The sequence below is a fragment of the Lepidothrix coronata genome, unplaced genomic scaffold, assembly GCF_001604755.1.
Source record: "Lepidothrix coronata isolate B3197 unplaced genomic scaffold, Lepidothrix_coronata-1.0 Scaffold188, whole genome shotgun sequence".
Classification (NCBI taxonomy): domain Eukaryota; kingdom Metazoa; phylum Chordata; class Aves; order Passeriformes; family Pipridae; genus Lepidothrix; species Lepidothrix coronata.
The window spans coordinates 124,265-150,903 of record NW_016690368.1 but is presented as its reverse complement, the minus strand read 5'-3'; the positions used below and the strand labels follow the sequence as shown (position 1 = coordinate 150,903).

Here is a 26,639-nt window from a genome sequence, read left to right as displayed (position 1 = left end):
TGGTACAGTGAAAGCCCACACAGGACTGTCAAAGCAGGTCAGAGGTTAAAAAAAGAAAAGAGATTATGCAGAACAAAATCTCATGATACAAACTAGACTTTCTCCTATTTTTAAAATACTTTTCAAATGACTATGGGAAACCAACTAATAAACAAGTGCGAGAAGAAACAGGAGATGAACTTAAGTCATTTTGCTGCCTTCAAAACCTTCCAGGGGATAATCAGGAGTGTTGTGTAGTTAATGGCTACTGGCATGTGTAATTCTTTCAGCTCTTAGTCTAACACAGCAAATCAGCAGAAGTTGCCCAATATGACTGAGATAACTTTCCTATTTCCATACTGTGTGACAAGTCATTTTAGCAAAAATGTTATATGACATATTCTGCCTATTTATGTCTTTCAGCCAGCAGTGGAATAGTACTACACTGAACTAAGAAACTTAAATTCCACAACTTACATTTTAAATTATATGCATTAATAACTTTCCATTTTGCCTTTGCTGAGAAAAATTACAAGCAAAGCTCTAAGACAATCACTTTAAAGAACTGCACTGTTTCAAATTCAGATTAAAAGCACTGCTACCTTTTCAAGTGTAACTTTAATCTACACTTTGTAAAGCTCTCAAAGAACAGCAACTTAATAATTCTTCATAGCAGCAACAGCAGAAGCAATACATACACCACCTGCACACCTGTAACCCCATATTACCTACAGTCCTGAGAGCTGTCAGGTGAGGCTCAGTTTAAGAGCATTTCCCTGTCAAAGAAGTCATGTTTTATGCATTTAGGAAAGTAAGAGACCAAACTGGTTCTCACAGCAGTGTTTGAGGGCTGGTGCAATGCCTTGCCCCGAGACAAGGTCACTAAAAATGCAGCTCATTATTTAATGCAGTGCCACCACAAGCTACTCATGCAATCAAGCAGCTGTAGGTCTGTGGAAGCTGGACAATCACACTTTAAACCTGAAAATACAGAGTGAGACAACACTGCCACACACACTACAACCCCCAACCAAGGCTGGCAAATACTAATCAGCCTTGAATTGTTAACAGTATTGTGACAGATGCCATTCTACAGGTAAATTAATGACCATATTCATGATGTCCACGTTCCTTCTTAATGTCTCTACAGGCACATCGGGCAGGGCTCAGATAAGTGGAAATCACTCACTGTTTAACACTAAAGAACCCCACAGGACTTTTTGGAAAAGATATTTGGAACTGGACACTACACAGTTATATGAAGAGCTAAGGACCAGTGAGTTCTGTAAGAGCAGTCCCAGCAAGAGAATCATCATTCCCACTGAGAGAGAACGTGTGTCACCACTCGGAGCCAAGGTAACGTGCAGCAAACAAAGCTGCATCCATTGAAGTGATTTCAAACAACCAGGTGTAAACCAAGTAACTGTAATAACAAAATAAGAATTGCACAAGTTGCCTTCCTTCTGCAATCTGCTCAGGCAGTTATTTCTACTGTGCTATGTCAGGAACTCTGTCACACCCAGAGACACAAATACCTGAGATACTCAGACTCCAGAGATCCACTCGACACTCGCGTGTTTTACAACTTCCTCCTGCTCTTTAACTGGGATTTCAAGATGGTATTTGCACTGTTATTTTAATTTTAGCAGCTACCTGAGGGAGCTTGTCCCTAATTCTGAAGCTGTCCAGCATCAATGATTTCCTGCAGTCAAATTAGTTCAAAAGCTGAGTGTAGTACTGGAATGGCGAGACAGAGATGACAGTGACACAGGTTATGATGCCAAAACCAGTCAGTGTGAACTCAGAGAATTTGATCAATAGGACAAAACCAAAATTCAGGGAGGAACTCGTTTGTAAACTGACACACTACAGACTTCTCAGCTAATGGAAATGCCTGAATGACTTTACATCAACACTACTTGCCAGCAAACTATTCCAAATTATTTACACCCACTTCTGTTGGTGCTTATAGTGCCTTCCCTTACAGAGCTAAGGCAGCTCTCCTACTGCATGGACTTCTGGTAAATTTTCCTTCAAGTAGCAAATTTCTACATTTTAAGACCAAACTTGGACATGGATTCCCACCACTAAAACCTTATCAGTGTTTTTACTAAGCAAATCTTCATATGAAAGTTTAATCTGTAGATAAACGAGCTGCAAATTAACAGATTCTACAACACTTTCAATTTACAGGTAGCAAAACGAAGACATAAAAAAATCAAATGACTAAGCATAAGGAAATAACTGGAAGTCAGTGGCACAGCTGGAAGTTGAAGTCAGATAAAGTAAAAGCAGATACATTTTCACAGTAATTTATGAGAAAACTGGCATTACCAAATTAATACAATTGCTCTGGAATTCTAAACTCAGATCCTCAAACTACTTGGCATTGACCTGGTAGATAAGTTTAAGAACAACCACAGTAGTAGCAACATTTACTTATATAGCAGTAAAACATCACAAAAGATCACTCAAGTCATTTACCAAATGCCAGCAAGTTCAGTCTAAATACTTCAAGTTAAGGATCTACTCAGGCCAAACATTTAACTCCTCAAATGATTTCAACTCAGGTCTCGAAGGAAGACAGAGACCAAAGCAATCTTATTTTACAAGGTACTCACAGTGGCAGCAAATGAATTAGATTAAACATACCTGAAAATCCAGATTTCATGTTGCAGTAATAAAACCTTCCTGACTCTACTGACAACTGAGTGAAGTCATGAAGGGCTGTGACATTTTTATTACAGATAAAATGTAATAACTGCATCTGGATGCAGGAGATGGAGCTAGACCTGCCTGTGACCATGGGAATCAATAATCCATCACCCAGAATAACTGTACACCAGTTAAGCACATTTTTCCCCCTTCTGAGAGAAGAATAAATTAACTTTCCTTCCTGATCAGCATGCTGCAGGACTCTGAAAGGTATTTTAATAGCCCAGAAGTTTACCTGCCTGATCTGACATTAATTACAAATCCACCAATGCCCTGGTTACTCTATCACTAGGTCAGACCACGAACTCCTGCTCAATATGCTTCAAAAATAGACAGGGCACAACACAGAGGAAAGGACATGCTGACTTACCCACTGTAGTGTGTTTTTACTTTGATGAAGTCTTTGTTCAAATCCATTTTTGAGCCCATTCTGCTAGGCATGGTCTGTATTTAGCAGTCTAAACGAAACTATAAATATGTAGAAATAAGTTCATTCAAGACAGATAACTAATTCTGAAGTGAAGAGCTTCACATGTGAAATATGAGTTTCTGTTCCAGATGACTCCCAATCCAGCTGCATATGAAAAAACAAACAGAATCTTGATGAATATACACACACTCTGCTAAACAAATGAGTTGTGTCAAATTTTAGAAACACAAATAACTTTACATGGAGCAGCAAGAAATCAAAAAGAAAAATGTATAAGACCACTGACCTGCACAGAAATTAAACGAGATTGGTTAAAAATACCCTGTGCAATTTAGTTTTACAGAAATATCCCAAGCGTTTGAGGATGTTTGTTTAAAAAAAAACAACCATCCAACAGCTCCCTCTCGGCTGAAAATACTCCCAGGAAATCTTTACTTATTCATCAACACAGCGTCTGGCTCTTTTCTTCCACAGAACAGAGTAACTAGAAATAGTTTTTATATACATAGAACGCTGGAGTCAATTGACGTCGGTTACAAATTCACCCAAGAGAAGCAGGAGGGGAACTCCACGGGGCAACTTTAACTCACCTTTACGATCGGAAGGTGACAAACATCCTGTTTATTCCAGAGTACCGCCTCACACACCTCTGTGTGTTCCCAGACGCCTCCCTGACCCCGCTGTCCGGGCGAGCCTGGCCACAGGTACCGGGGAGGGAAGACCCCCCAGAATTCCAGACCCTCCTGTCCCGGGGGGCTCAGGGGGACACGCGGCCCCTCAGCCCCGGCCTGCGACACCGGGAGGCGACACCGCCGCTCGGGACGAGGCGGCGCCGGCACTTCCCCGGGCAGAGCGGGCTGTGCCCGTGCCCGTGCCCGTGCCCGTGCCCGTCCCCTTACCTGCTCCGCCCGCGGGGGTCCCGCCCCACGCACCGGGGTAAGCAGGGGCCGCTCCCTGCGCGGCGCTCGGCGACACCTTCCGCGGCCTCAAGTTGCTCAAAGTCCCGCGAGGAAGTTTCGCGGAGGACTTTGCCTCGCTGCCGGCGGGACGCCGGCGGGGAGCAGCGACGGAGGAGCCCCCGGAGCCCCTCAGGTTCCCCCTCAGGCTCCCCCTCAGAGCCCCTCCGACGTCCCCCGTCCCCCCAGCCGCGGTCCCGCCTCAGCGCCCCGCGCCCGCCCCCGCCCGCGGCAACATGGCGGCCTGAGGGCGGGAGCGGCGGCCAATGGGGAGCCAATCCCCGCCCGCGTCCCGCCCCCCGGCCGCCAATCGCGGCGCGGGAACCGTTACCTGGGGAGACCGGAGCGTCCCAGCCAACCAGAGATCGCGGGGGGAACACCTGCGGCCAATGGGAGCGCGGCACGACAGGGAGGGGCCGTGAGGGGACGGGGCTGAGGGGACACTGTGAGGGGAGACAGGGCTGAGGGGACACAGTGAGGGGAGACAGGGCTGAGGGGACACAGTGAGGGGACACAGTGAGGGGAGACAGGGCTGAGGGGACACAGTGAGGGGAGACAGGGCTGAGGGGACACAGTGAGGGGAGACAGGGCTGAGGGGACACAGTGAGGGGACACAGTGAGGGGAGACAGGGCTGAGGGGACACAGTGAGGGGACACAGTGAGGGGAGACAGGGCTGAGGGGACAGTGAGGGGAGACAGGGCTGAGGGGACAGTGAGGAGGGACAAGTGAGTGGACAGTGCTGAGGGGACAGTGAGGGGGGTCAAGTGTGAGGGGACAATAAGGAGGGAGAGGTGTGAGGGGACAGAGATGAGGGGGCAGAGGGAAGGAGACATGTGAGGGGACAGGTGAGAGGTGAGGGGGACAGCGCTGAGGGGACAGGTGAGAGCTGTGAGGGGACAGATGACAGATGGGGGGACAGTGCTGAGGGGACAGGTGAGAGCTGTGAGGGGACAGGCCCTGTGTGCCCCCCCCAGGCTGTCAGAGCTGCTTCCCCGGAGGTTTCCCAGAAGCCCAGCAATGGGATGCCCTGTGAGCGCCCATCCAGCACCTGCCAGCGGTGGGAACAGGGAAACCACAGCCAAAGTTATCATAAAGAGGTAATAAAAATAACAGTATTAGAGTGGCCAGAGCAGAGGAAGAGAGAAAAACAGCAGAGTTGTTGTATTGGTGCTGTTTGAGTACCCACAGTCTCAGAAGAGCCAGCCTGTGACGTGGTTAATGCCCTTCGCTTTGTAAAGCTGGGTTTGGGTGTTTTTCCCTAATGTTCCTTTGGTCTTTCGCTTCCAAACCGTGAATCCTCTGTGACTGAAGCAGGAACATCTCCCGTGTGCAGGAGATCAGAGCTTTGCCTGTTCCTCTGCTGCAGGCTGGGATGGTGAACTCAGAGAGTCCTCTAGTGGAAATGCTGCTTACCCTGCCCTGATTTCCTTGTGTAATTTAAAACTTTTCCAGGCAAACAAGCTATCCAAGAGAAAGGTTTTCTTTGGGGCCTTTCTCGATCTGTTCATATCCACCTTTGGGCAACACAACCCACCACATTTGAAAAATAAACCAAAAGAAGGAGTCACAACTATTAGATTTTTTTTTGGCTACCTGGAGTTGAGCTGTCATAATTGGTATTTTGAAAGGGGAAAAAATTCAGTCCTTAGTCTCAAGTTCTTTTCAGGCCCCATTTAGCACTTTCTCAGTATCTCTCTGGGCTTTTGGGTGTGTACGTGTTGAGTTTGCAGCACTGTAGCTCTGAACCTCCTTTTGCTGTTTCTGCAATCTTCCAAAACTCAAATAAATAATACTTGACATTAGTTTAAGTAGAAGTAAAGTGGGAAAATTAATTCCCATCAGTCTAGATGTTTTCTCTGACACCAGGGAAATGCACCAAATGGTTTCATTTATCAGTCTTCAATCTGAATTATTTGTGTAGCCTCTGCTAATTTTATCTTAGTGGGAACTGTCAATATGGTTTCAAAGTTGGCCCTTAAATCTTCATGTGTTCCAAATTTCTCTGCTTAAAATGGAGAACATTATGTAAGATATGTCTATAAACATAATTCTTTCAGGTCAAGCTACACTTTGATCTCCAGCTCCTTGAGCTGTTGGATTGGGAGATAAAAGGTTCTTCAGAACTGTGATTTGAGGTTTTGTGGGGTTTATTCCTGGTTGTTCTGGGGTTTTTTTCCAGCACAACTTACCAAGGAGAAAAGCTTAGGTGCATTTCTAGGGCTTGATGAAAATCTGAACCATAATATTTTTACATCTTGCAGAGATATTTTGTAGTTGTTCTCTTAGTGCTCATGCTGTTATTTTAGAAGTCTTATTTTGGGTTGGTTTGTATTTTCTTATATTACAAAATTGTTTAAACAGTTGAATTTCCTAATAGATGCTTCTCACTTCTGGGCAGATGGTGTTTTTTGGAGAGGATGTTGGCTTTGCTCTGTGCATTAGCTAACAGGGTTGTAACTGGTTTGAAAACACAACAAGCTGTAAATCCTGAGTGTATTCCTAAGCTTTTTTGTTTTCCCTTTTTTTTTTTTCCCCAGATGGCAGGCATTGCACTTTTGTTTTCTATTGAGCCATCCTCACCTTAATGAAAAGTTGTAGTGTTGCTGCCTACTACACCTAGATTTGAAGAGCTGACAGGCTCCTACAGGTAATTTAATTTTATTCCAGGTTTAAATTAGATATTTGCTGCATCTAAAATTTTAGTTTATTTAAGAATTATTATTGTTGTTATCTCTTGAGATCAGCTCTTTTACTCTGGAGAGCAGACTATGAAGTGAACTGATGTGTTTGAGAAAGAGAAAGCTTAAAAAAAGAGGGTTTTTTCAAATATTCGAGTTCTGTTTTGAAAATAAGTCTATGATTCTACATTCAACCTCAGCACCCAATCATGGCACAGATTTATTGTGCCAGTGGAGAAGGTGATTTATTAAGGAATCACCTTAATCATCAGGAATCTGCTGCTGGTATTTCAGCTGCTGAGAGCCCGAGTTAGCTCGGTCTGGAGTTGGGGTTTTGACTAAAAGTGAGGAACATCCCTCGTGCTGCTTTCCAGCCGTTCTTCATTATTTCGTGGCACTCCCGGCTCTGGCAGGAACTTTGAGGCTGAATTCCTTCAAGGATGTACATCTGCACGTTTCCAGCAGATGGCAAGAGATTCCCAGGCAACTCTCTGGGAACCACGGTTGTGCAGACAAAGTCCTGGTTCTTTATTGCAGTGCTGCAGGCTGCTGAGAACTGTCCTTTAAAAATTAGTTGAAGGGGAAAGAGATATGATAGCATTAATCTAAAGTACTGCCTCAGCCATCAGACACAAAGTACTTGCCTGTTTCTGACCAGGCTGACCAAAAAAACTCCTTTTCTCCCTCCTAAATGCCCCAAGAAGAATCATTAGGCAACCAGTTCTTAAAGACAATTGTTGAGAAAAAGGGGCAATCAGTACTAGTTTCACCTCAGTTCAGTGGGAATGACCTTGGGCCAAATGCCATTAAGTTTGGGTGAAAGCAATAAGGCAAAGCATTAATATATTTTAACATAAACTGGAGTAAAGCATATATCCTACATAACATCAGAAATCACCATGGTAATTCTTAGTAGATTTTCTTGCTGGCTTGAATATTAGTGTTTTTCCAGCCCATGTTAAAATAGACAAAATGAATAATGTTTCAAGACTATTTTAAGCCAACACCTCCCTTACTTGTCTGTCTTATATAAGATAGAAGCAACCAGAAGTTAACTCACTTGTTGACACCTCATTAGCCAGGAAGATAAAGAATTCTATGAGTAGCTCAAGCTACATATCTTTAAAAGCAAATAAAATCAAACGTCTGTGGTTTTGTGTTTGTTGTTTTTTTTTCCAGGATATTTAAACAACCTGTTCAATTTAACAATACTATATGCACTGTAATTTATTAAAAATTATAGATCCCTCCTGTCTTTTCTATATATGCACGTACAAGCTTGTATTTGTAAAAGTTGCACCCACGAAGATAAGGGTAGGATAATCTTAAATATATCTGTAAAACCATAATAAGTTTAAGATGTACAGAAATAGATCTTTTGTATTAGTCTGAAGATGAAAGAAACGTAGCAATAAAGGAAGAACAGCCTGGATGGAGCATTATACCAGATGTTTTACAGATTACTCTGTATTTCATCACTCAGCCTTTGTTTAATCTTAAGGCTGTAGTAACTGTAGTACTGGAATAGCTCAATGGCCTATATATTATTTTGCTACTTCCAGCTATGCCTGTTCCAATTGACCAAAGCTGGCCAGTTATCCATTCCTGTGGAATGAAAATGTTCTCCCTGCCCCAGCTGGTGAGCCCATGAATGAACACTGAGAGTTTGGTGACACTCGTGCTGCTCTCACCCAGATACTCACCCAAGGAGCAGACAATGCACCCTGGATTTGTTAGTAACTTGTGTTACCCACTAACTGTGCTAAAGATGTTTGGGCCAAAATTATGGAGAAGAGTTTCCTTCAGAGTGTGGAGAATTTGAGGACTGACTCAAACTGTCTTTTTTGCATGTAAGGGTTTGCAGAGTGCAGTGCAAGGAATGGAACAGGGAGACTGTGTTTGTGTGGGAGTGTGCTGGGTAATTATCACAGGGCTGAGTTTCTTGCCTTTTATGTAACACTCCTTGGAAGGTACAAAGGTTTGTAAATGAGGACTTTCAGTCTCACTGTTTTTCATACCTGTGGGACAAGATTATATTGGTTTTGCCTAATATGTCCTCGTGCCAAAGAGAAGGAAAATTTCCTCGTTTTCTTTCCCTTTTCAAGTGGGGAAAAAAAGGGAAAGAGAACTGAGGATCAAGTGAAGTTGAAGTACTGCGAGAGTTAAAGAAAAGGATGCGTTCCCAGAGGTTTCTGGTGTCTCAGAAATGAGGGATATTTGGGTTTATTTTTTTGGACCAATCTTTTCACGGAACAATGAACTCCCAATAACATCTGATTAGTCCTGTTGGTGCTATATTTTGTGACAGCCTGGCCTTGACTGTCCTCTCAGATTTGTTTTTACTCTGCAGGAGTTTGCAAAAGGCACAGCAGTGACACCAAGCTGGTCCAAGGAGGGAGCAGATCCCTCGTGCCTTACATAACGAGGGGCTTAAATCTCCAGCTCATCTCATTTAGGACACGGTGCCTTCCTCAGCTACCAAATCCACCCAAAACCACATGTTCGTTGCCAAATTTTTATTCAGTTTTCATTAAGAACAATTAGCTATGTCTGTAACACATATTGCACGCAGTGTTATTTTAGTATCCAACAGCCTTTCAACCACTGCAAGTGGTTTGAGCTGCTGTAATAAAGAGGGCAGGAGGGAGTTGCTTCAGCTTTTTTTCTTTGAACAAAAAATATTCTCAGAAACTTTTAATAAGCTTTTTGTTATCTGTTCTGCTTCAGAGACGAACATTCAGGGTGCTGTTTTCCTCCTGATGGGAAGTGCTTTTTTAGGTTAATGACTGGGAGTATTTCAAACCAGAGCAATCGTATTAAGTGTTTTGTTGTCCCAACAGCAGAAGCCTCACCGAGTTAAATTGGTTTCGCTACATTATCTGTTGGATTAGCAAACCAGTTAGGAACTGATGGGGGAGCTTTTCCTTTAAGTGGGATAAATGCTCTCATTGCTACCCAGACACAGGACAGACATCTCTGTATTTTAACCTCTTAATAGAGCTCTCACTGCCAGCATTACTTTCAAACACATCGTGCATTTCTTCATCTGTCCTCTCGTGCTTTCTGATTCCTTCCAGCCTCTTGAGGCGGCAGCAGCCCTTTGTGCCATCAATGCAGCAGTTTGCAAAGTGCCCCCCAGAAAGCTCTCCTGAGCACACAACGGCACTTCCTCCTCTGCTGGCAAGGCCGGGGGAGAGTTTTACCAGCCCCTGGGCCCTGAACAGGCAGGATGTCATTAAGGGATGAAATCTCTGGGGTTATTTTGATCTGCCTTTCTAATGCGTTTCATCTTCCAGTTCAATAGTTGGAATGTCTGTTTTGGCAGTTTACAGAAGCTCCAATTTCTGTATATGTACATTTTATTAACACTTCACATTTAGAATGATTACATTAACACATAGCCCACTCCTTTTCTCACAGACACGCCAGTCCATAGAGCAGAACTATAAATTGCTGAAAGGAACACAAATGCTTTCAGGTGCCTTCTGATCTGTCACATACTTTTTTTTATGACACTAGTAAAACCCATCCAAAGTCAGCATTCAACTGACACCAGATTTGGCTTATTAACTTTATTAAGGGCATCATGAAATTAGAGTTGAACAGGGAATTGCCTTTAGATGTTAATAGATCTAAAGTAGTAATGTCTGAGGATTTTTAAATATGATGATTTTAAGTGAAAAAAAATATAGAAGGTTCAAATTTATGCAAAACTCCAATCAACTCACCATACTCCTGTACTGAAATGTCTCCTTAAAAGTTTGAATGGCATCTGAGTTTTCTGTTTCTGGCTCTGGAAACAGATTTAAGAAAATCCCACTCTTGGTGAGGGAGGTGTTTTGTCTTGTGCTACTCATGCAAGTGCAGTTCCAGTACCCAAAATCCTGTTCTCCCCCTCTGACCACCTCGTTCCTGGGATGGACACGTTGCCATCTGTGGCTCACAGGGCACTTTCCTGACAGCCTGCAACCTCCTGGGATATTTCTGTCCTCTTGTTTGTGCTTCTGTGTGCATCACTGACATAGTCTGGCATTCTGGCTTTGGGGTTTTCTGAGGAGATTGCTGCCACCTCTGCCTTTGATCAGTCCCACTGAGCTGTGCACCTTGAAGATCTGCAGTGAAAGTACAGAAAAACCTCCCTGAATAAATCTTCTGGAGCAGTCAGCAGGACATGCAGCCTGTGACTGTCTCCCAGATGGAGAAGCAACTAATTTTGTCCAATAACCCCATGTGATCAGTCAGTTGGCTGCAGTGTAAGGAGTTATGTCAGGTGCACAATTACAAACTATTACTGCAGAAGTAATTAGATTAGACATTGCCTTTATAATATCTGCAGCCACCTTCTTGCTAATTACTCCAAATAACCAGCCACTGCTCACTGGAGGGACTAGGGCCAGGCTTTGCTCTCTGCTCTTTAATAACTTTAATTCCAAAATCATGGGTTCTTTTCCTATGATTTGCACTCTGCAGGAACTTGCTGTGAATATTTCTTCAGCTGGATTCAGTCAATAACTTCACTCTTAGCAGAAGACACTGACCCTGACAGGCAACATAATAAACTAATAGCTGGAGAAACCAGCAGGGTACAGAAAGGGTGGACTTAAACCGACGATTATTTCTGATTTATGCAAGTGTAACAGAGAACAATGAGGTCCTCTGGCCTTTCTAAAGGATGTAGCGCTGTTGTGGGGAGGGATCAGGGACAAAGCAACGAAGGCATGGTAAAGTCATGCTTCTGCTGGTTTTATTCCACTCTGCACTTAATCATTATATAAAACAGTAAGAATGATTCAGAGGAGAGCAGGAGAGGCTGAATTTCTTGGGGGAGAAAGTGATTATGACCAAAAACGCACTTAGGAAAAAAAAATAGTGTATTTCTGTAATGCAGCATTGCATCAACATCAGGAACAAACAGCAAGAAAAATAAATTAGAAAGAGGAGAAGCAGGAGGAAGAAAAAGAAGCCTGATTACCTGATTATTGAAGGAGATGCAGATTTCCATTAGCGTTCTGGATGAGGTGGAAGTTGAGTGATACTTTGCTTTAATTCAGTATGTGAGAGTCTCAGAAACTGTGGCAAACACCACCACGGAAGCACCAGTTGGATGCACTTACCCATTTGGAGGATGAGAGTTTCTGCCTCTCCTGGAGGGTTTGTCTTCTGTAAAACTCAAAGAAATCAGCATCATAAAAGCAATTTTGGAGGTGATGCAGTGCAAGGTCTGGGGTTCCTCAGCAAGTCAGTGGTGAGATCCTGGAGCAGAATCCGGGTGTCTCAGTCCAGGGTTGGCTTGGGGAGGACTCTGTGGAACAGTTACAGCTTGATGGCAGTTTGGGCTTTCCAGCACACTGTTGGCTGACAGCTTTTCCATGATAACAGAAACTAAAGATGGAGGTGAACCTAAACCTGACTTACAGTGGAGCATATTTGCTGTTGCAGCTCAGTTCAAGATCATTAGTTTTTTTTCAAAGCATTCTCTTACTTCACTGATACTGAACAAATCTCACTCTCCCTTCCATCGCAGATTTCAGCCCCTTGCTTTGCCTCCTTCTTTCCCTCTCTCTCTCATTTCATATTTGCTTTTGTGTCAGTCTCTATATTTAAAAACAACCTCTCACTTTCAAGGCAACAAAATCTTCAAAATAAATTTCCCTTTTGTAGCGTCTCACATTGGCTTTCTACAGAAACAATGTTTCAGTGGGTTTAATCCATATTCCAATATATTTACTGTGGAGATTTTCGGGATTAGTTGTGAAGCTTGTTTGTTGTGAATACTGTGTTCATTTGCTGAGTTCACTGGAATTATTTACAGAACAAAGTGCTATTTTGCATAAGTTGGGCAAGACGATCTAGTCCTGACTTAAGGAGTGTGTATGAGGACCTACAGATTTCCCTGCTGAATAAGGGAAGGGAAGAGCCCTAATGGATCAGGTCAGCCTGGAACAAAAATGGCAAAAATATCCAAAGCAACTGAGTAACTTGAAGCCAGTTATGAATTCTTTTTTGTACTTCATTCAGCTATTTAGGGACGGATTCAAAAAGGATATTTTCAGAGGCACACATGGTAGAATCTCACTGACAATCGACAGAACAAATCCTAAAGTCCTTCCTGAAAATGGAGTCAGAGTTTCTTCCTCATGAAGCACCTTTAAATTTTTTCCCAATCCAACATAGGAAGCCTGAGCTTTCCCTCTGTTTCTAAATCATTTTTATATGTTTGGGGCCTATTAAACTAATAAACATTTCTGTGTTTAAACTTTCATTAGCTTAGATCTGAAATGTAATGCAGTCATTATTAACAATTCAGTAGAATTTGATGTAGTATATTTTATTTCATGCTGTGACTAAGAGCACTGAATTTTTTCAATATTTTATCCAAGACAAATAATATTTTAAGAAAAACCTCCACTCCCCTCTATTCCTTTTTACTTTGTTCATGAGATTTTTCTGATTGAAAACTCCAACTTTACCACTACTGTTAAACCTAGACCATCCCACAGAAGGCCAGATGCAGAAAATCACTCGTGCAGAAGTGAGGAATTAACTCTTTCGTTACAAAAAAGGTAATTATCTGAGTGTGAAAAGCCAAATCTTCATTACTGATCAACCCTTAAAGGGGAGGAAAACCGTGGTCATTTAAGAGTTAAACTTTTGCTACAAATATGTACATATGAAAAATCGTCTCATGGTATTAGAGGAAGGAAGGAGCTGGGATGGTCTGGCACAGCACTGTTCTTACTGTATCAAATCAGAACAGCAATAAATCGCTGCTTTTTCTGGGAATTCATAGCAGGACTTTCTCGACTTTAGAAGTGTCTTGAGCTCGTTGGACAATATTTTGAGAAGAAATGGCTCGATTCAGTCTCAGCAAGGGCTCTTTAATCCGTGGGTGTTGTTGAGTTTGTAGCTCTGGCCATGACTGTCCCTGGTTTTGGGTTTTTACATCGTGTAAGCGACCCAGTAGATGACATTGACTGCTGCAAAGGCTGCTGGGAACACGGCTCGGGCGTAAATGTCGATGGTGTCAGCGTCAATGGGCTTGAACAGGGACTTCAGGCCAGTCTTTTTATCCAGTTTCATCCCTGGCTGCTGCTTGGTCTCTCCAGTTTCTATTTCTATTGTGCCATACGAGCCGGGCAGGCTCCTGGGAATTCGGTGCTGCCTGTTGGAAATGGCCAGTTCCTGGTTCACACCAGCTATGGAAAGGGAAAACAGAACAATGGCATTCTTCACGTTGATCTGCAAGGGAAAGAGGAGAATAATGGAGTTTCTGCCTCTCCTGAAGGTTTTTTTTTTTCTGTAACATTCAAAGACATAGGTAAGAAAGCAGCATCATCACAGGAATTTCACAGAGCATGCAGTGAAAGGCCTCAGGAACTGGGGTTCCCTGAGGAATACAGGGGGCAGTGCCAGGCCGTGCTGCAGGGGCACTGCTGTGCCAAAGTCACTCCCACACCACCCTCACTGACCTCTGCACTCTGCCTCCTCGCCTTGATCTTGTTCTTCTGCTTTTTCATGTAGTCAGCGTTGAAGTGAGCGAAGGCGTATTCCACCAGCGCGGCGAACACGAACACGTAGCAGATCCAGAAGTAAACGTCCAGGGCCTTGATGGCAGAGGCTCGAGGGAGGGAGGAGCGGGCACTGACCATCAGCGTGGTCATGGTGAGGACAGTGGTTATTCCTGCAGGGAGCAGGAGAGGAAATGGATTTACTGATGTATTATACATGGAGACTTTTACTAATCTGAAGAGGAGGATATTTTCACAGTACAAATACTGTGGCTCCTGATTTTCAAAGCAGAGAAGCTTGTAAAAATACTGCATTTGTATAAGGCAGCTTTGAACAAATTATCCTTGCTTTTGTTCTAGATCAGGACAAACCAAACCCAAAGACTTAACCCTCAAACGCTTTTGCATCTGAACTGGCAACCCTTACTCAGACAAACAGATCCACAAGCACCAGGAATATTTTTTTGCCACTGTCCCAGTTCCTTCAAATGAATTCTTTCATAGATCTGCCTCACAGTCATTACTGCTTTTAACCCTCTTTAGGGGGTTATTTGCTGTTCTTTCCTGAGGCAGCTGCTCTGATAACATGACAGAAATTAAAACAGGAGGGAAGCCTTCTGAAGGACCATCTCTTCTGCAAAAGTAAACAGAGTGGTCATAAATGCACCTTCATGTAAAATAAGGATTATCAGAGAGCAGAATTCCAACCTGAGCATTGCCTTCCCTTCCAGTCCCCCGAGGCCCCTGCTTTACCTAAGGACACCCTGGCAGGCACAGCTGACTGGCTGATCCAGAAGGACACCCACGACATGGCCACCAGGAGGATGGAGGGGACGTAGGACTGGATGATGTAAACTCCTCGATTCCGCCGCAGGTGGAAGTGGAGACTGAGCCTGGGAAACTGCCCTGCTGGAAAAAAGAGCAGGCAGAGAAGGCTCTGGCTGCGTGCATTACAGTCAAACTGATACTCAAAATGACATTTCTGCAATGAAACAGAGCTGTGACAGCTTTTGGACAGGGATCACAGAACGCTTTCCTGAATGGTGTTCGATCAGTCCCCATAAACCCTGCACGAGGTGCTGCAGCTTCATCAGCTAAGAATAGGTCAAATGATCTGTCTCAGGTCATATCAATGCCAGATCTGAAAATAAAATCATGAGTCTTCTCAAATAACAGTATTGCTTCAAAATGTGTACTGTCTTATCATCTGCTGTAGAAAGTCCTCCAGATACTAAATTTAGATTTTTTAAAAGGCCAAGTTAATTTCAAACTCAAAAAAGAGCTTAGAGGAGATGTGCAGCATAAATGAGAATCTGAATACATGAAAGAGGATGAAAAATCAGCAGGAAAGAAATGACTCCAATCTTGTACAAACATTGCAATAAGCCCAGTGATAGACATACACACCACTGACTTCTACTGGGTAGAATTAGACTGATCTGACTGTACGTCATAAGCTTCATAACATCAGGGCTAATGGAAATTTTTCGTGATCTGAAGTCGCAAATTAGGTCAAGAAAATATGAGCTATACCTCAAGTGTTCTTTATCAAGTACTGTCTGGCTACTCCACACAGTGCTTTGTCAGGCAGAGAGAGCTGAAGGACATAACATGCTACAGTAGCTACCTGGAGGCTCAGCAAAGGATGACACTTTTCATGAGTGTAAGCTGAAGAAAACTCTTATCAGACACCTGACAGGTTCTTAAATTAGTTACCTAAGAAGAAGGATTTTCTGTTATAGATACAGGAGGTTTCCCTGTGCTGGAAAAAGTCAGATACCGTCCCTGAGCTGAGGAGAGATTCTGTTACCAGATTTGAAGTTCATAATTTCTGTTGTGAACTGGTAGTTGGTGATGGTGAACTGGGCGAGCTGCAGCTTGTCCAGCCCGTGGATCTCCTCCTGGTTCTCTGACCAGTGGTACACGATGTCCTCCGAGGAGTAGCCATCTGCCAAAAGAAAGCTGAATAAACAACAAGTTCGAGGCAGAAATTAAGAGCTTAGAGGACTCACAGTGGAAGTTCTTTAACTCCTGCTGTGCTGAATTCCATCAGACCCATTGCTGGGATTCAACCTGGATTATTCTGCCTGGGAGAGTTGCAGGACACCAGGGACATGACAGAGGGGGGATGTGTGTGAGGGGATTTTTGTGAGATGCAATCAATCTTTGCTAGTTTTGCTGTTAGTGGACAACTTGCTCCTAGAGCATTCATTTGTTTAAAGAGGCTGTTTGCTTCACTGAAATCAAACCCCTCCAATTCAATTCAAACATTCAACCCCCCCAAAAAACTCCCTGCAGAACTTGCTGGGAGAGAGAATGGATTGCTGGGGCACTGCCTGCTGCCTCTGCACTTGGTGATTACATAAGTAAAACTGTAGATTGCTATTTTTGACAGGACAAAGGGGTATTGTGGCTAATTGCCTAGAAAACAAACTTGGTGCTGAAAAAGAGAAACTGGCATTAACAGGCCAGGGGATCTGCTCAAAAACTGCTGCTCCCAAATCTCTGGAGCCCTCAGGACCTGTAGACTCCTTGATCTAAAAACCAGATTCATTGCCACCAACTGGGTGGCCCCTGCTTGTGTCTGTGGTGGTTTTCATTCAGAAGTATTCATGCTCGTGGGATTTACACGCTGATCACAGATAAACAACAGGTTGGACAAACATAAACTCATTCTTCACCCTCCTCTGTGAGTGCAAAGGAATTAAGGCAATCCATGCAGTATTCTGATGGATTTCTGGGTCACGGATACAGGAATGCCAAGGCAAGCTCAACATCTCTGTAAAGGTTAGTCACCATGGCTTTCATTAAAAGCACGGAATTCTTTCTTTTTCCTTCTTCTTATAAAGAAAACACAGCACATCAAATTTTTGCCTGTGGGCTTCTCTGCTTGTTCTCCCTGGATTTGATGCAAAGCTCAGTAATGCCAGTGACTGCCACAACTGCACGAGGTTTCACATCAAGCTCAGAGTTCCAGACATTTGTAACAGGACTGTTCATTGTTCATCATCACTACATTAAATCCTAGAGTTTAGGATTGGGGCATTGAAAAGTCCATTGTGTAATGCCCAGCACAGGGAATGAAGGGATTCCTGTTTGTTCTGAATCTCAAGGCAGCCCTTACATTTCATTGCCCAAAGCAGAACCATCCCAGCTCACTCCAGTGTCCCAGTCCCACATGCCCAGGCTTTACAGAAAACACAGGTGTACTCAGCCCTTACAGCTCTCCAAATCCAGCATGCATTCCTGCTCATCCATGGGGTACTTGGAGAGGTCCATGTCGCAGGCCACTGTTGAGGTAATCCTGTTCCAGGCAACGGGAACACCAGTTAGTCACATTCAGACAGAGCTTTTTCCTCTGAACTCAAAACACTGAATGGAAAACTTTGAAACCTTCATAGCAATGAAGGGAATTCTTTTCAAAGCCCTTATGGCCGTTGCCTTTACTGAGCGTGTGGGAAACCCAAGGGCAGGGAACTGAAGAAAAGTCAAATGACTTTAATGTCAGAGGACACTTCAGCTACTTCTCACAATGAAAAGGAATTCTCTGATTCCATCTACCACCTTTCACTGTCCCCAAGATTTCTACTAATACCTTGATGGGAATTTTGGGCTTACAATTTCAAGGGTGCACATTCATTTTGTAGAACATTACACAATTAACTTCCAGTACAGTTACTGAGTTCCAGCCACAGCACTCTTCCAAGGTGAGGAAATGACACTTTCTCTGTTTGAGAGATGGGGAAGTTGAGCCTAAATCAGGCTCATAGTTCCCTTGGAAAACAGTGAAATAGAAAAGAGAATAGGAAAATAGAGAGTGGAGAACAGAATCTTTGCCAAACAGCTCTGAGACACTTGGAGGACATTCTGAACATGGTCAGTGACTCTGCACTGCACAGGGTGTTAGTGTTGCCAAAAAGACCTTCCTGGCACTGTCATCCTTGGAAAGCAAAGGGGTCTCTGACAGGAGATTTTCTTCCATATTAAATTAACAACTATTTTATGAAACCATCCTAGGAAAACAGTGGTTACTTCACAGTCTGTTCCAGAAGTCAGCACACAATAGAGAACACTTGCTCTCTTTTTCACTCACCTGATGCTGTATAAAATTACTCCATCTGGCTGGAGCCTGATAAGTTTGTTTTCCACAGTCACATCATGGAACCAGGCAGACTTGGCATTGACTATGAAAGTATCTGGCAACCAGAGCTTGTCCACAAACCTGCTGTCTAAGCCCAGAGTCTCGTTGGTGTGGTTGTAAGACAGACGGTCGTCTCGCCAGCTCTGGTGTAAAAACACTGTCATGGTGTATTCCTGTGACAGGAGAAAGCCCAAGTAAGAAGTGATGCTGAACAAACACAATGGTAATGTCTTGGGACTCGGCCAAAAATCATTGTATTAGCCTGGAAATACATGATCTGCTTCCAGTGCAAATAAGTATTTTTATACTCAGTCAACCAGAGAGCCGCCCAAGCATTTGAATTTCTGCTATGCTTCTACAACAGATAAACTCAAATTATCAAAAAGTGGTTCAACATCAGTGTTACATGTAACATATTGCAAGTCTCAAAAAAGAACAGTACAACTTTTGGTTTTGAACGTTTTTTAAAGCAAAACTGAAGACTCTGATACCGTACCATGTTCACCTCTGAGATGTGGTCAATGCTGGCTACTTCGATGGCCAGAGCAACGTTAACGGGGGGACCTGGGGAAAAGGGTTGAATGGGGTCATTGACATCATCATAGGACCTACAAAAATATAAATGACCCAAGATTTCAATTCTTTCAGAGAGTTCACAAAAGTGTTTTCCATTATAAAGTACACTCTCCAAGCAAAACCTACCCTAAAGCAACAGATTTAAATCTTTTACTGATTTTTACCTCAATTTCCAACCTCACTTCAGTGATAAAGGGCACGAGATACAATCACAGCTACTGAAAATTATGGAATCCTTTCTGGAAATCACACTACCAAGTTTAAGACAGCATGACTTCAAGCAGTGCAGGAATCATCACCATTTAATGCAATACAAAATTCCTTCAACTTAAATGTCAGTGATTTAAGAACTGTATCAGAAGCCTGTGTTGCTGTTGTACAGTCTGTCTCCTGTCAAAACCATCCCAATTTTTGATGGTTATTTTTTCCCAGTATCCAAGTAGAAAATAATCATAACCTTTTAATCATGTAAAGGATGAAGTTCACACGAGCATCAGAGGGTAGAGGGATTGTAAGAACAGAAGAGACATTATTGTCCAAGCCTCACCTCCAATGCCAGGCCTGAAATTCCGTGCGTAGCCTTTCATTAAATCATCCAGGTTGGGCAGCCAGGAGATTTCAATGTTGGAACCAATGTAGTCTCCGATGTCACTCATAGCTCTGGGGAGAGGAAGGAAGTGTCCTTTGAAACTTGCCCACGTTTACAAACAGAAAACCGACAGAAAATGGAAGAGTGACTTCTCTCACACCAGAGACCACATATGGTATAATCATCTATGCTGGAAATTTACTGAGAAAATACTGTATATAGGCAGGAAAACAATTTCGGATATTTCTGTTTAAATCAAAACATACTCAGGCAAGACTATGGCCTCTTTCTGAGTTACAAGTACATACTTTTGGAAGTTTTCTCCTTTTTTAAAAAAAAGTAGGAAAAATAGATTCAGAAACTTAGAGAAAATGTGAGGGAAACAAGACACACTTTGTGTGCTGCCTAAAATGCATCTGTGGCTGCTGGAATGCAGCTGTGCCAGCTCCCAGTGAACTGTGGAACAGCTGAGCTCGGAGGCTGGGGGACTGTCAAATGGGAGGGGAACACAGCAGGAACTGCACATCTGGAACGAGGGGAACAGGCAGCAGGCTTTGGCTGCGAGGTGCTGTGTTGCTGTGGGGTTTGTGCTCGTGCAGGGGGAGACACCACAAACACACCCTGCCCTGGCACTCACAGAACTTTGGCTGTTCATGTGACAATGACCCACATAAAGCACATGGGTTTTCTCCCCAAAATATGCCAGCCTGGGCACTCAGCTCAGCACGAGCAGGTATTGCCAGCACAGGAGCAGAGTCTCCTGCAGTGCCCAACTCCTCCTCCCACAGGGGGCTGAGAGAAAAATCTTCGATCGCTCTGGTCAGAAAATTCTTGTCTCGTGTACGGAATCAATTATATAAGGAAGGAGTTCTGGGATTACAATGTACAAATGTGAGTTCTGAGCAGCAGAGACACTGAAAGCTTGCATTAGTGGAGCTGTCAAAGCTGTTGTGACCTTACAGCACAGGGACACTGCTCCAAGGGAAACTTCATTACTTCCCAGCAAAATGTTATATTAAATTGCGTTCATAATATTTCCTTGCCATGAGCACAGTGCTGCATGTTCATCTCAAATGACTATCCCAGGCACTTCTCAGGTTCCTCTAGCTCTTCTGAGGAAGGATCAGAGCCACGTTTTCAGCTGCATAAATTGGAATAACGTAATTGATTTAGACAAGGGCTTTGAAGATTTATAACAAATGTTGACAGAAGTTCCTTCCTTCTTTATTGGGTCTCATCAACTATATCAACACTTCTTTCCATCAGACTGCTCTTCTCTATGGGCTGGTCTTTCAGTCATCCAACTGTAAGTATTTACTTAAATGAAATTATAGTTTCTTAATCCATGGCAAATTTGTTTAAAAATGTACTTAATTGTAACTTGTAAGTCTCAGCCATAGGTATGGAATGGTGTTCCTAACCAGCAAAACCTCTGAGCTCCTTTCCCAGGTAAAGAATGGTGCTTTCTGTCTTTTCCTAATGAGAGCAAATAACTCCAATACGCTTGAATTAATACATCTGCCTCAGATCTCTTTGCCTTTTCAACAGAAGATGGTGCTTTGCAACTCCTGTTGCTAAAACTGCCGCCAGTTCTGGGAAGTGTTTTGCAAACAGAGCTCGAGTCAGAAGGTGAGTGCCCCGGAGTGATCTCCCCCGTGTGCCTGCTCATCTGTTTTGACAAAGCACTTGGTGTGCAGCAGCTCCCTTGTCAGGGCTCCATTTTAGTGGCATTAAGGAGCTAAAAGGGAGTTAAAATACTGAGAGCCGGGTTAGAAACCGTGGGCTGTAGCCTGCCATGTGTTTTAAGCAGATTACAATCTAGAGGGAGTTTTACTTAAATATCCATGACACAATTAAAATAAATCTTGTTTCTATTATTAATGAAGCCTTAGGGTCAGATCATCAGTGTAACAAATGTGCTGAAGTTAGTGGAGCTATGTGCACTTAATACCAGGGGGGCTATTAAAGTATTACAGCTGAAATAACTTTATGGCCACATTTACCATGTTGTGATAACTCCTTCCAGCCATTCCTCTGGATTCCTGGACACCACACCCAGGGCTTTAAAGTTACAGGGGGGACGGTGGGAGAGTTTCATTCATCCTTGATAAGCAGCTGGGATTATATATGGCCTAAAATATGATTCATTATTGTACCTGAAAAAGGAAGGCCAGCAGAGAAAAGATGCATTGGAAGGGATTAAGTTTTCATAGAGTAAGCAGGAGAGATGAAAAGAAAGGAAACTCCCCTTAGTTGATTCAGCAAATTCCCTTCCCCACGTAAGCTGCTGTAAAGCTTGTTTTAGTAAGAAAAGGACTTTGTGAAATTAAGGTAGTGATTTGCCAAATCCAAGGGGTAAAAGAGCTCCTCAAAAGCTTATCTGCAGTTTGCACCGGGCCAGCGTGGGGAGCTCTGGCTGAATGGCAACAGTCATGTGGACTCCTGTCACTCTGGAAGTCATTCCCAAAGCTAAGGCTGAAGGAGATGGGTTTTCTCCCACACTCTGGCTGTGTACACATCTCATTTCAAGCAGATATTTTGGAGAATTTATTTGTGTCTGCTCATACCTGGAATTTAAGCACTGGGAGAACTTCGACCGAGCTCGTTGTTAGCAGCTGAAAATAGATTATTGCTGTTTAAATGATGAAAGTAACAGTGAGTTCTCTTGTCCATTAGATAAAGTTGAAAGGAAATCCCATAGCTAAACTGGGAAAACCTATGGCGTTCTCCTTTCCCTAGTAAAGCTGCTCTTGACACCGTTTAGGGAAAGCAACTCTAAGCAATGAATGTCAAATGACAGAGCAAAGAAATGCATCTCCTTCAGAGCCAAGTGCAATCAGTTCTAGAATAATAAGTCCACATATCCCAAAATCCTCTCTATCTGAGCTGACATCTTCCCCCAGCTGCTGCAGCACCACTGCATCCCACTAGTGTGGAGGGATCTGGAGGAGAAGCCTCAATCCACTTGGGCAGCACGTCTTGAAGGGGCTTGTCAGACAAGAGAGGCACTGGCCTGTCTCTGCTCCCTGCCAGAGCACTGCTTGAAAAGGGGTGCTGGAAGTGTATCACTATCACCAGGAAATATCTGAGCCCCAAATCACCCCAGGCAAGAGGCAATCTGTGGGTTCCATGAGGGCACTACAGCAGCTGAACCAGGCATGACACTGGCAGTATTATTTTTGCACAGCAGTGCCAAAATCTCTGGGAGCAGTGCAGAAAGCTCAGCAGCATCTTTAAGTCAGCGGCCAATGAGGCACAGATTTGGGGTCACACTTGCAGGGAGGGTGCTCTGACCTTCTGACAAACACACAGAGCAGAGGGATGTGGGAAATCACTCTTTGCATCTTCTGTTTCTCCTTTGAATCTGCTAACCTGATTCTTTTGGGGACCGTGACATAGTTGTTATAGGAATCATTTATCCTGGTAGATGGAAAAACCAGTTTGACTGAAGGACTGGGGTGGAGAACATTTCATTTTCTATGAGGTAAACATTTGGGGGCAAATGTCCCAGGTGTCATTGCCACTGAAGAAAACTTTTTCTTGGGAAAAAGACAAGGAATATCCTGCAAGGTCAGAGAAAAATCTGGCCTCTGTCAAACTCCAGGATTATCCAGAGCAGTATGTGTATCCTTCCCATCTGCCATTCCTGACTTTAAGTGAAGCTCACTGTAAATATGTTTTGTATTTTGAAATGTAATTGAAAAGGCATTAGGCTTAATTCGTGGCAACCTCTAGAACATCAAAGCCTCTCTGTGAGTTTTAAGCTACAGAAAATGGACCATTCTTTGCATATATTCACGTGTTAAAGCTGCTCTGCTTCCACAAATAGAAGTAAAAGGCTTAGGGAGACACACAGCAGAAGGACAATTAACTCAAATGTATAGAAATGTCACTTAACATAGAAGAGTCTGAAATATAAAAGATACACCTATTTTTAATAGAGAATTAAAATCTATTTCAGTAAAGAATTACAAAGTATGGACATGGACCCCCAAACTCCCATCAACGGTGCTCCTTCCCCAGGCAAACGAAGAAATAATTCCCCAAGTGTCTCTCTGAAGATGATCTCGTGCCCTGTGGCACAAGCATCCACAGCATATCAAGCCCTGATAAAATAATGGAAGCCACAGTCTTTGCCTCAAAGATCTGTCAATCATATAAATTGCAAATTTCTTGCCACTAATCACTGTCTCGAGAAGACAAAAAATTACTGCTTTTTTTACCTGAAAAAAATGTGCTGACTTAGATTGAATTTGGCTCCTTCCCTTCAGTCAGACAGCACACATGACAGAGGAATTGCTTCAAACACAGCTAAAGCACCCTGGAAGGATATTCCCAACTGCTGTGAGAGAACAGCATTTCCCTGTGTGTCCCCCCTTTCCCTCCTCTGCCAAACCAGGACAGTAATTTCAGTGGTAGCTTTGCCTTTGGGAAGTCCTGTGTCTGACAACTGCATTCCAAAATCACCAAACTGTTCTTCCTTTTTGGAATAGGTTTTTCTTACACCTGGCGATCCCCAGTGCACAGAACTCACAAGCAGAGAATTCAGGGGGTTTGGATGGCCTCTGTCATCATAACTGCAAGTCGCATTGCATTTAGAAAACAAAATCAGAGCCTTAAAATGGCAGTTTTGCCCATAATTACACTGCTTTTCATAAAAGCATCTCGTACCAAAAATATTTTTACTGATGCAAGGATAAAATTTTGCTCTAGTTCCATTTAACGGATCCCAATTACACATGTAAGCAAGGCTACTCCCCTTTCACAGGATTAAACAATGTCCTGCCACAGCCACACTAAATCCTGAATCTGCAGAAAACTGTTGTGCCAAACAGAGCAGCTTCCCTTGACCATGGAATGTCTCACACTCTGCCACGTTTGGAAAACTACAGACTGAGCAGTTGGAATTTCAGAAGTTAGAATTTGCCTTGCCTGCCTCTCTGCCACGAGTAGATGTATTTTTAACAAACAACTCATCGCTATTGTGTAACTGGAGGAAGAAAGTCAAGTAACCAGGGAATTAATCCAAATATAAAATAATGTATCCAACAAATTATAGGTTGCCCATATCCTGGCAGTGGCTGTGCCCGGGACCAGACCTCGAAAGACAGATGCTGAGAAGACTCTTCTTTAAAATTCTATTTTTTTCTTCTCAAACATCACTTTTCAACCCAAAGCCTCAATGCTGGCCCAAGTGCAGAGGGAGAAACGAGATCATTGAAATCATGGGCAAGGTCTTGGTGCCCTTCGGTCATAAGCAGCATTTTTTCTGCCTTCACTGTAATACTGGATTGCTTTGGAGCACGAGGATGTCAGGATCTGACCCCGGATAACAGACTCAAGGTCACAGGATAAATCATCATGTCAGTCCTGGCTAAGAGCAGTTGACTTGACGCTTCCTCTGAGCAAGATCCTCTTCCTTCCCAGTGAAAAAATCAGATCTCACTGATTAATTCCAAAAAGTGTAACAGCAATGTTCTGTCTCACTCCAGTTACCACCTTGCCTCTTCCACTCCTCTGAAGGTACGAACGATGTCTGTGAAGCAGAAGCTGTAGGACCCCTTTAATGCCACAGCCCCCTCTGCTCTGGGGGGTGTGGGCATGTTTTTACATGCAGCAAGTTCTTTTTTACACCCCCTTCTATTTTCATTGCGTAATCATGGCAAGCTTTCTCCACATCCAGCCTCCAGATCTGGAGAGAATCTCTGGAGCCCGTGGCTGGTTGCCTAGCTAACACCTTCGGAGGAAATGGGGCTGAGCTGCACACATACATCCTTCTGACATACATCCTTCTTTACAATTCAGCATTTTAAGAAATGGTTGGCGTTCTCCAAACGTTTTTTTCCCCCTAAGATCTCTGACAGCCTCTTCCTGTCATCCTGAGTTCAGGAGACTTAGTGAACCCACCAGAAAGGCATGGCTGTATTTTCGGGTTTTAACGGTGCCTATGGAGGCCCCAAGCAAAGCTATTCAGCTCGTACCCCGCTGGTTGTGCTGGCTTTATGGAAGAGGTTCGAGTTCAAACAGGCCCCTACAGAGCTGCTGGAGGGGCTGAGGCTGTTCGGGGATGTGCAGTGCCTCACAAACAGTGATTACCCCCAATTTAGAGTGAATACCCTCAGGAAAAGCATTCCAGGGGCATCCTGTTAAACACACAGCCCTTGATTAACCCAAGAAACTGCTGCTCACTCAGTTGGCAGAAGTGCACCCTCAGCAAGGAAATGAAGAAAGAAAAAGAAACCCAAACAGAGGAGGCACATTAAAGAAACTCTTGAATCGAGAGCCCTTTTCTCCTGCACTCTCTCTCCAAGCAGTCCTGGCCCGGGAGTGCACAAAGCATCCCTGGGCAAGAGTGGGAGCCCCAGCCAGCCCTGGCACCACTCACCCCGACCGAGGGAACGGCTGCCCGAGGCCAGGCTGAGAAAGAACGATAAGATGTTTTCTTACCTGATACACCTGTGCTGTTGGGTGCACAGTAGAACCAAGGCAGGAAAAACCCAAGTAAGAAATTCCATTTTACTCCCATTTATTAGACAGCGGCGACCAAAACCCAGGTTCCCCGGCTCTCCTGGCAGCTCCAAAGCTCCAGTGGCGTTGCCATCCTTGCCTGCTGCGCTAAGTTGAGGCTGAGTTTAAAGCGATGGATGGTTGCTCAGCAGCAGCAGCCCCCACAATCTCCACAGTGCCCGGGAGCCATGCGGGCAGCCCGGCACGGGAGCAGGGAGCAGGGCAGCTCCGCTCCGCTCTCCTCCTCTGCTCTGCGGGTGGCTCAGTCCCGCCCGGCTCCGCTGCCCTGCTCCCGCATCCCTCCCCTGCCGCGGGCTCTTCCTCCGGCCGCCCTGCCCGCCCGCGAGCCTGCCTGCCGAAAATAACCTCCGAAAGGATGGATTAATCCCACGGAGCGGGGTGGGAGCAACTCAAAGTGCTCCGGAGCCGCTCGTGTCCTGCGCGCATCGTGCCGGGGAGGAGCAGGAGGAGCTCCGAGGGCAGGGGCGGCCGGGCCGGGCGCGCTCGGGGACGCGGAGCCACCACATGTGAACGGCGGGCACGGCCGCCCCCCGCCGCC

The 26,639-nt window shown here is 44.1% G+C and overlaps 3 protein-coding genes across 8 annotated transcripts in view; 1 reads left to right on the top strand and 2 right to left on the bottom strand.

Annotated features, from left to right (window-relative positions):
- Positions 1-4,267, bottom strand: part of PRKCZ (protein kinase C zeta) — a 34,842-nt gene extending 30,575 nt beyond the window's left edge. The window contains exons 1-2 of the mRNA XM_017831294.1: positions 4,024-4,267; positions 3,065-3,268 (exon numbers count right to left, since the gene is read on the bottom strand). Of these exons, the coding sequence (XP_017686783.1) occupies positions 3,065-3,135 (71 nt within the window). The 5' untranslated portion in view covers positions 3,136-3,268; positions 4,024-4,267. The remainder of the gene's footprint in view (positions 1-3,064; positions 3,269-4,023) is intronic.
- A 660-nt stretch (positions 4,268-4,927) lies between these two features.
- Positions 4,928-26,639, top strand: part of CFAP74 (cilia and flagella associated protein 74) — a 61,628-nt gene continuing 39,916 nt past the window's right edge. For 3 of the 4 annotated variants that reach the window (XM_017831235.1, XM_017831234.1, XM_017831236.1), the window contains exons 1-3: positions 4,928-5,178; positions 6,619-6,728; positions 21,122-21,202. The gene's annotated coding sequence lies outside the window, so the exon portion shown is untranslated. The remainder of the gene's footprint in view (positions 5,179-6,618; positions 6,729-21,121; positions 21,203-26,639) is intronic. The other variant, XM_017831237.1, reaches the window with a different exon arrangement.
- Positions 12,335-26,556, bottom strand: GABRD (gamma-aminobutyric acid type A receptor delta subunit). 3 transcript variants are annotated; one of them, XM_017831241.1, is made up of 9 exons: positions 26,021-26,556; positions 19,532-19,644; positions 18,905-18,972; positions 18,361-18,581; positions 17,489-17,571; positions 16,078-16,215; positions 15,021-15,176; positions 14,229-14,440; positions 12,335-13,998 (listed from the first exon to the last, which is right to left on the bottom strand). In XM_017831241.1, the coding sequence occupies exons 1-9, from the start codon at positions 26,086-26,088 to the stop codon at positions 13,699-13,701; spliced, it is 1,359 nt and encodes a 452-aa protein (XP_017686730.1). In that variant the 5' UTR covers positions 26,089-26,556; the 3' UTR covers positions 12,335-13,698. The 3 variants fall into 3 exon arrangements, with proteins under 3 accessions (XP_017686730.1, XP_017686731.1, XP_017686732.1); XM_017831242.1 differs by having other exon boundaries at positions 15,021-15,173; positions 26,021-26,555; XM_017831243.1 differs by lacking the exon at positions 26,021-26,556 and having other exon boundaries at positions 18,905-19,016; positions 19,532-19,623.

What these genes read in the sequence shown, in the direction of transcription:
- GABRD (XM_017831241.1), bottom strand. Translation starts at nt 26,088, where the DNA reads ATGGAATTTCTTACTTGGGTTTTTCCTGCCTTGGTTCTACTGTGCACC. An exon ending in TTTCAGGCCTGGCATTGGAG is followed by an intron (nt 18,973 to 19,531) that starts GTGAGGCTTGGA and finishes CCTTTTCCCCAG; the next exon opens with GTCCCCCCGTTAACGTTGCT. An exon ending in ACATCTCAGAGGTGAACATG is followed by an intron (nt 18,582 to 18,904) that starts GTACGGTATCAG and finishes CTCCTGTCACAG; the next exon opens with GAATACACCATGACAGTGTT.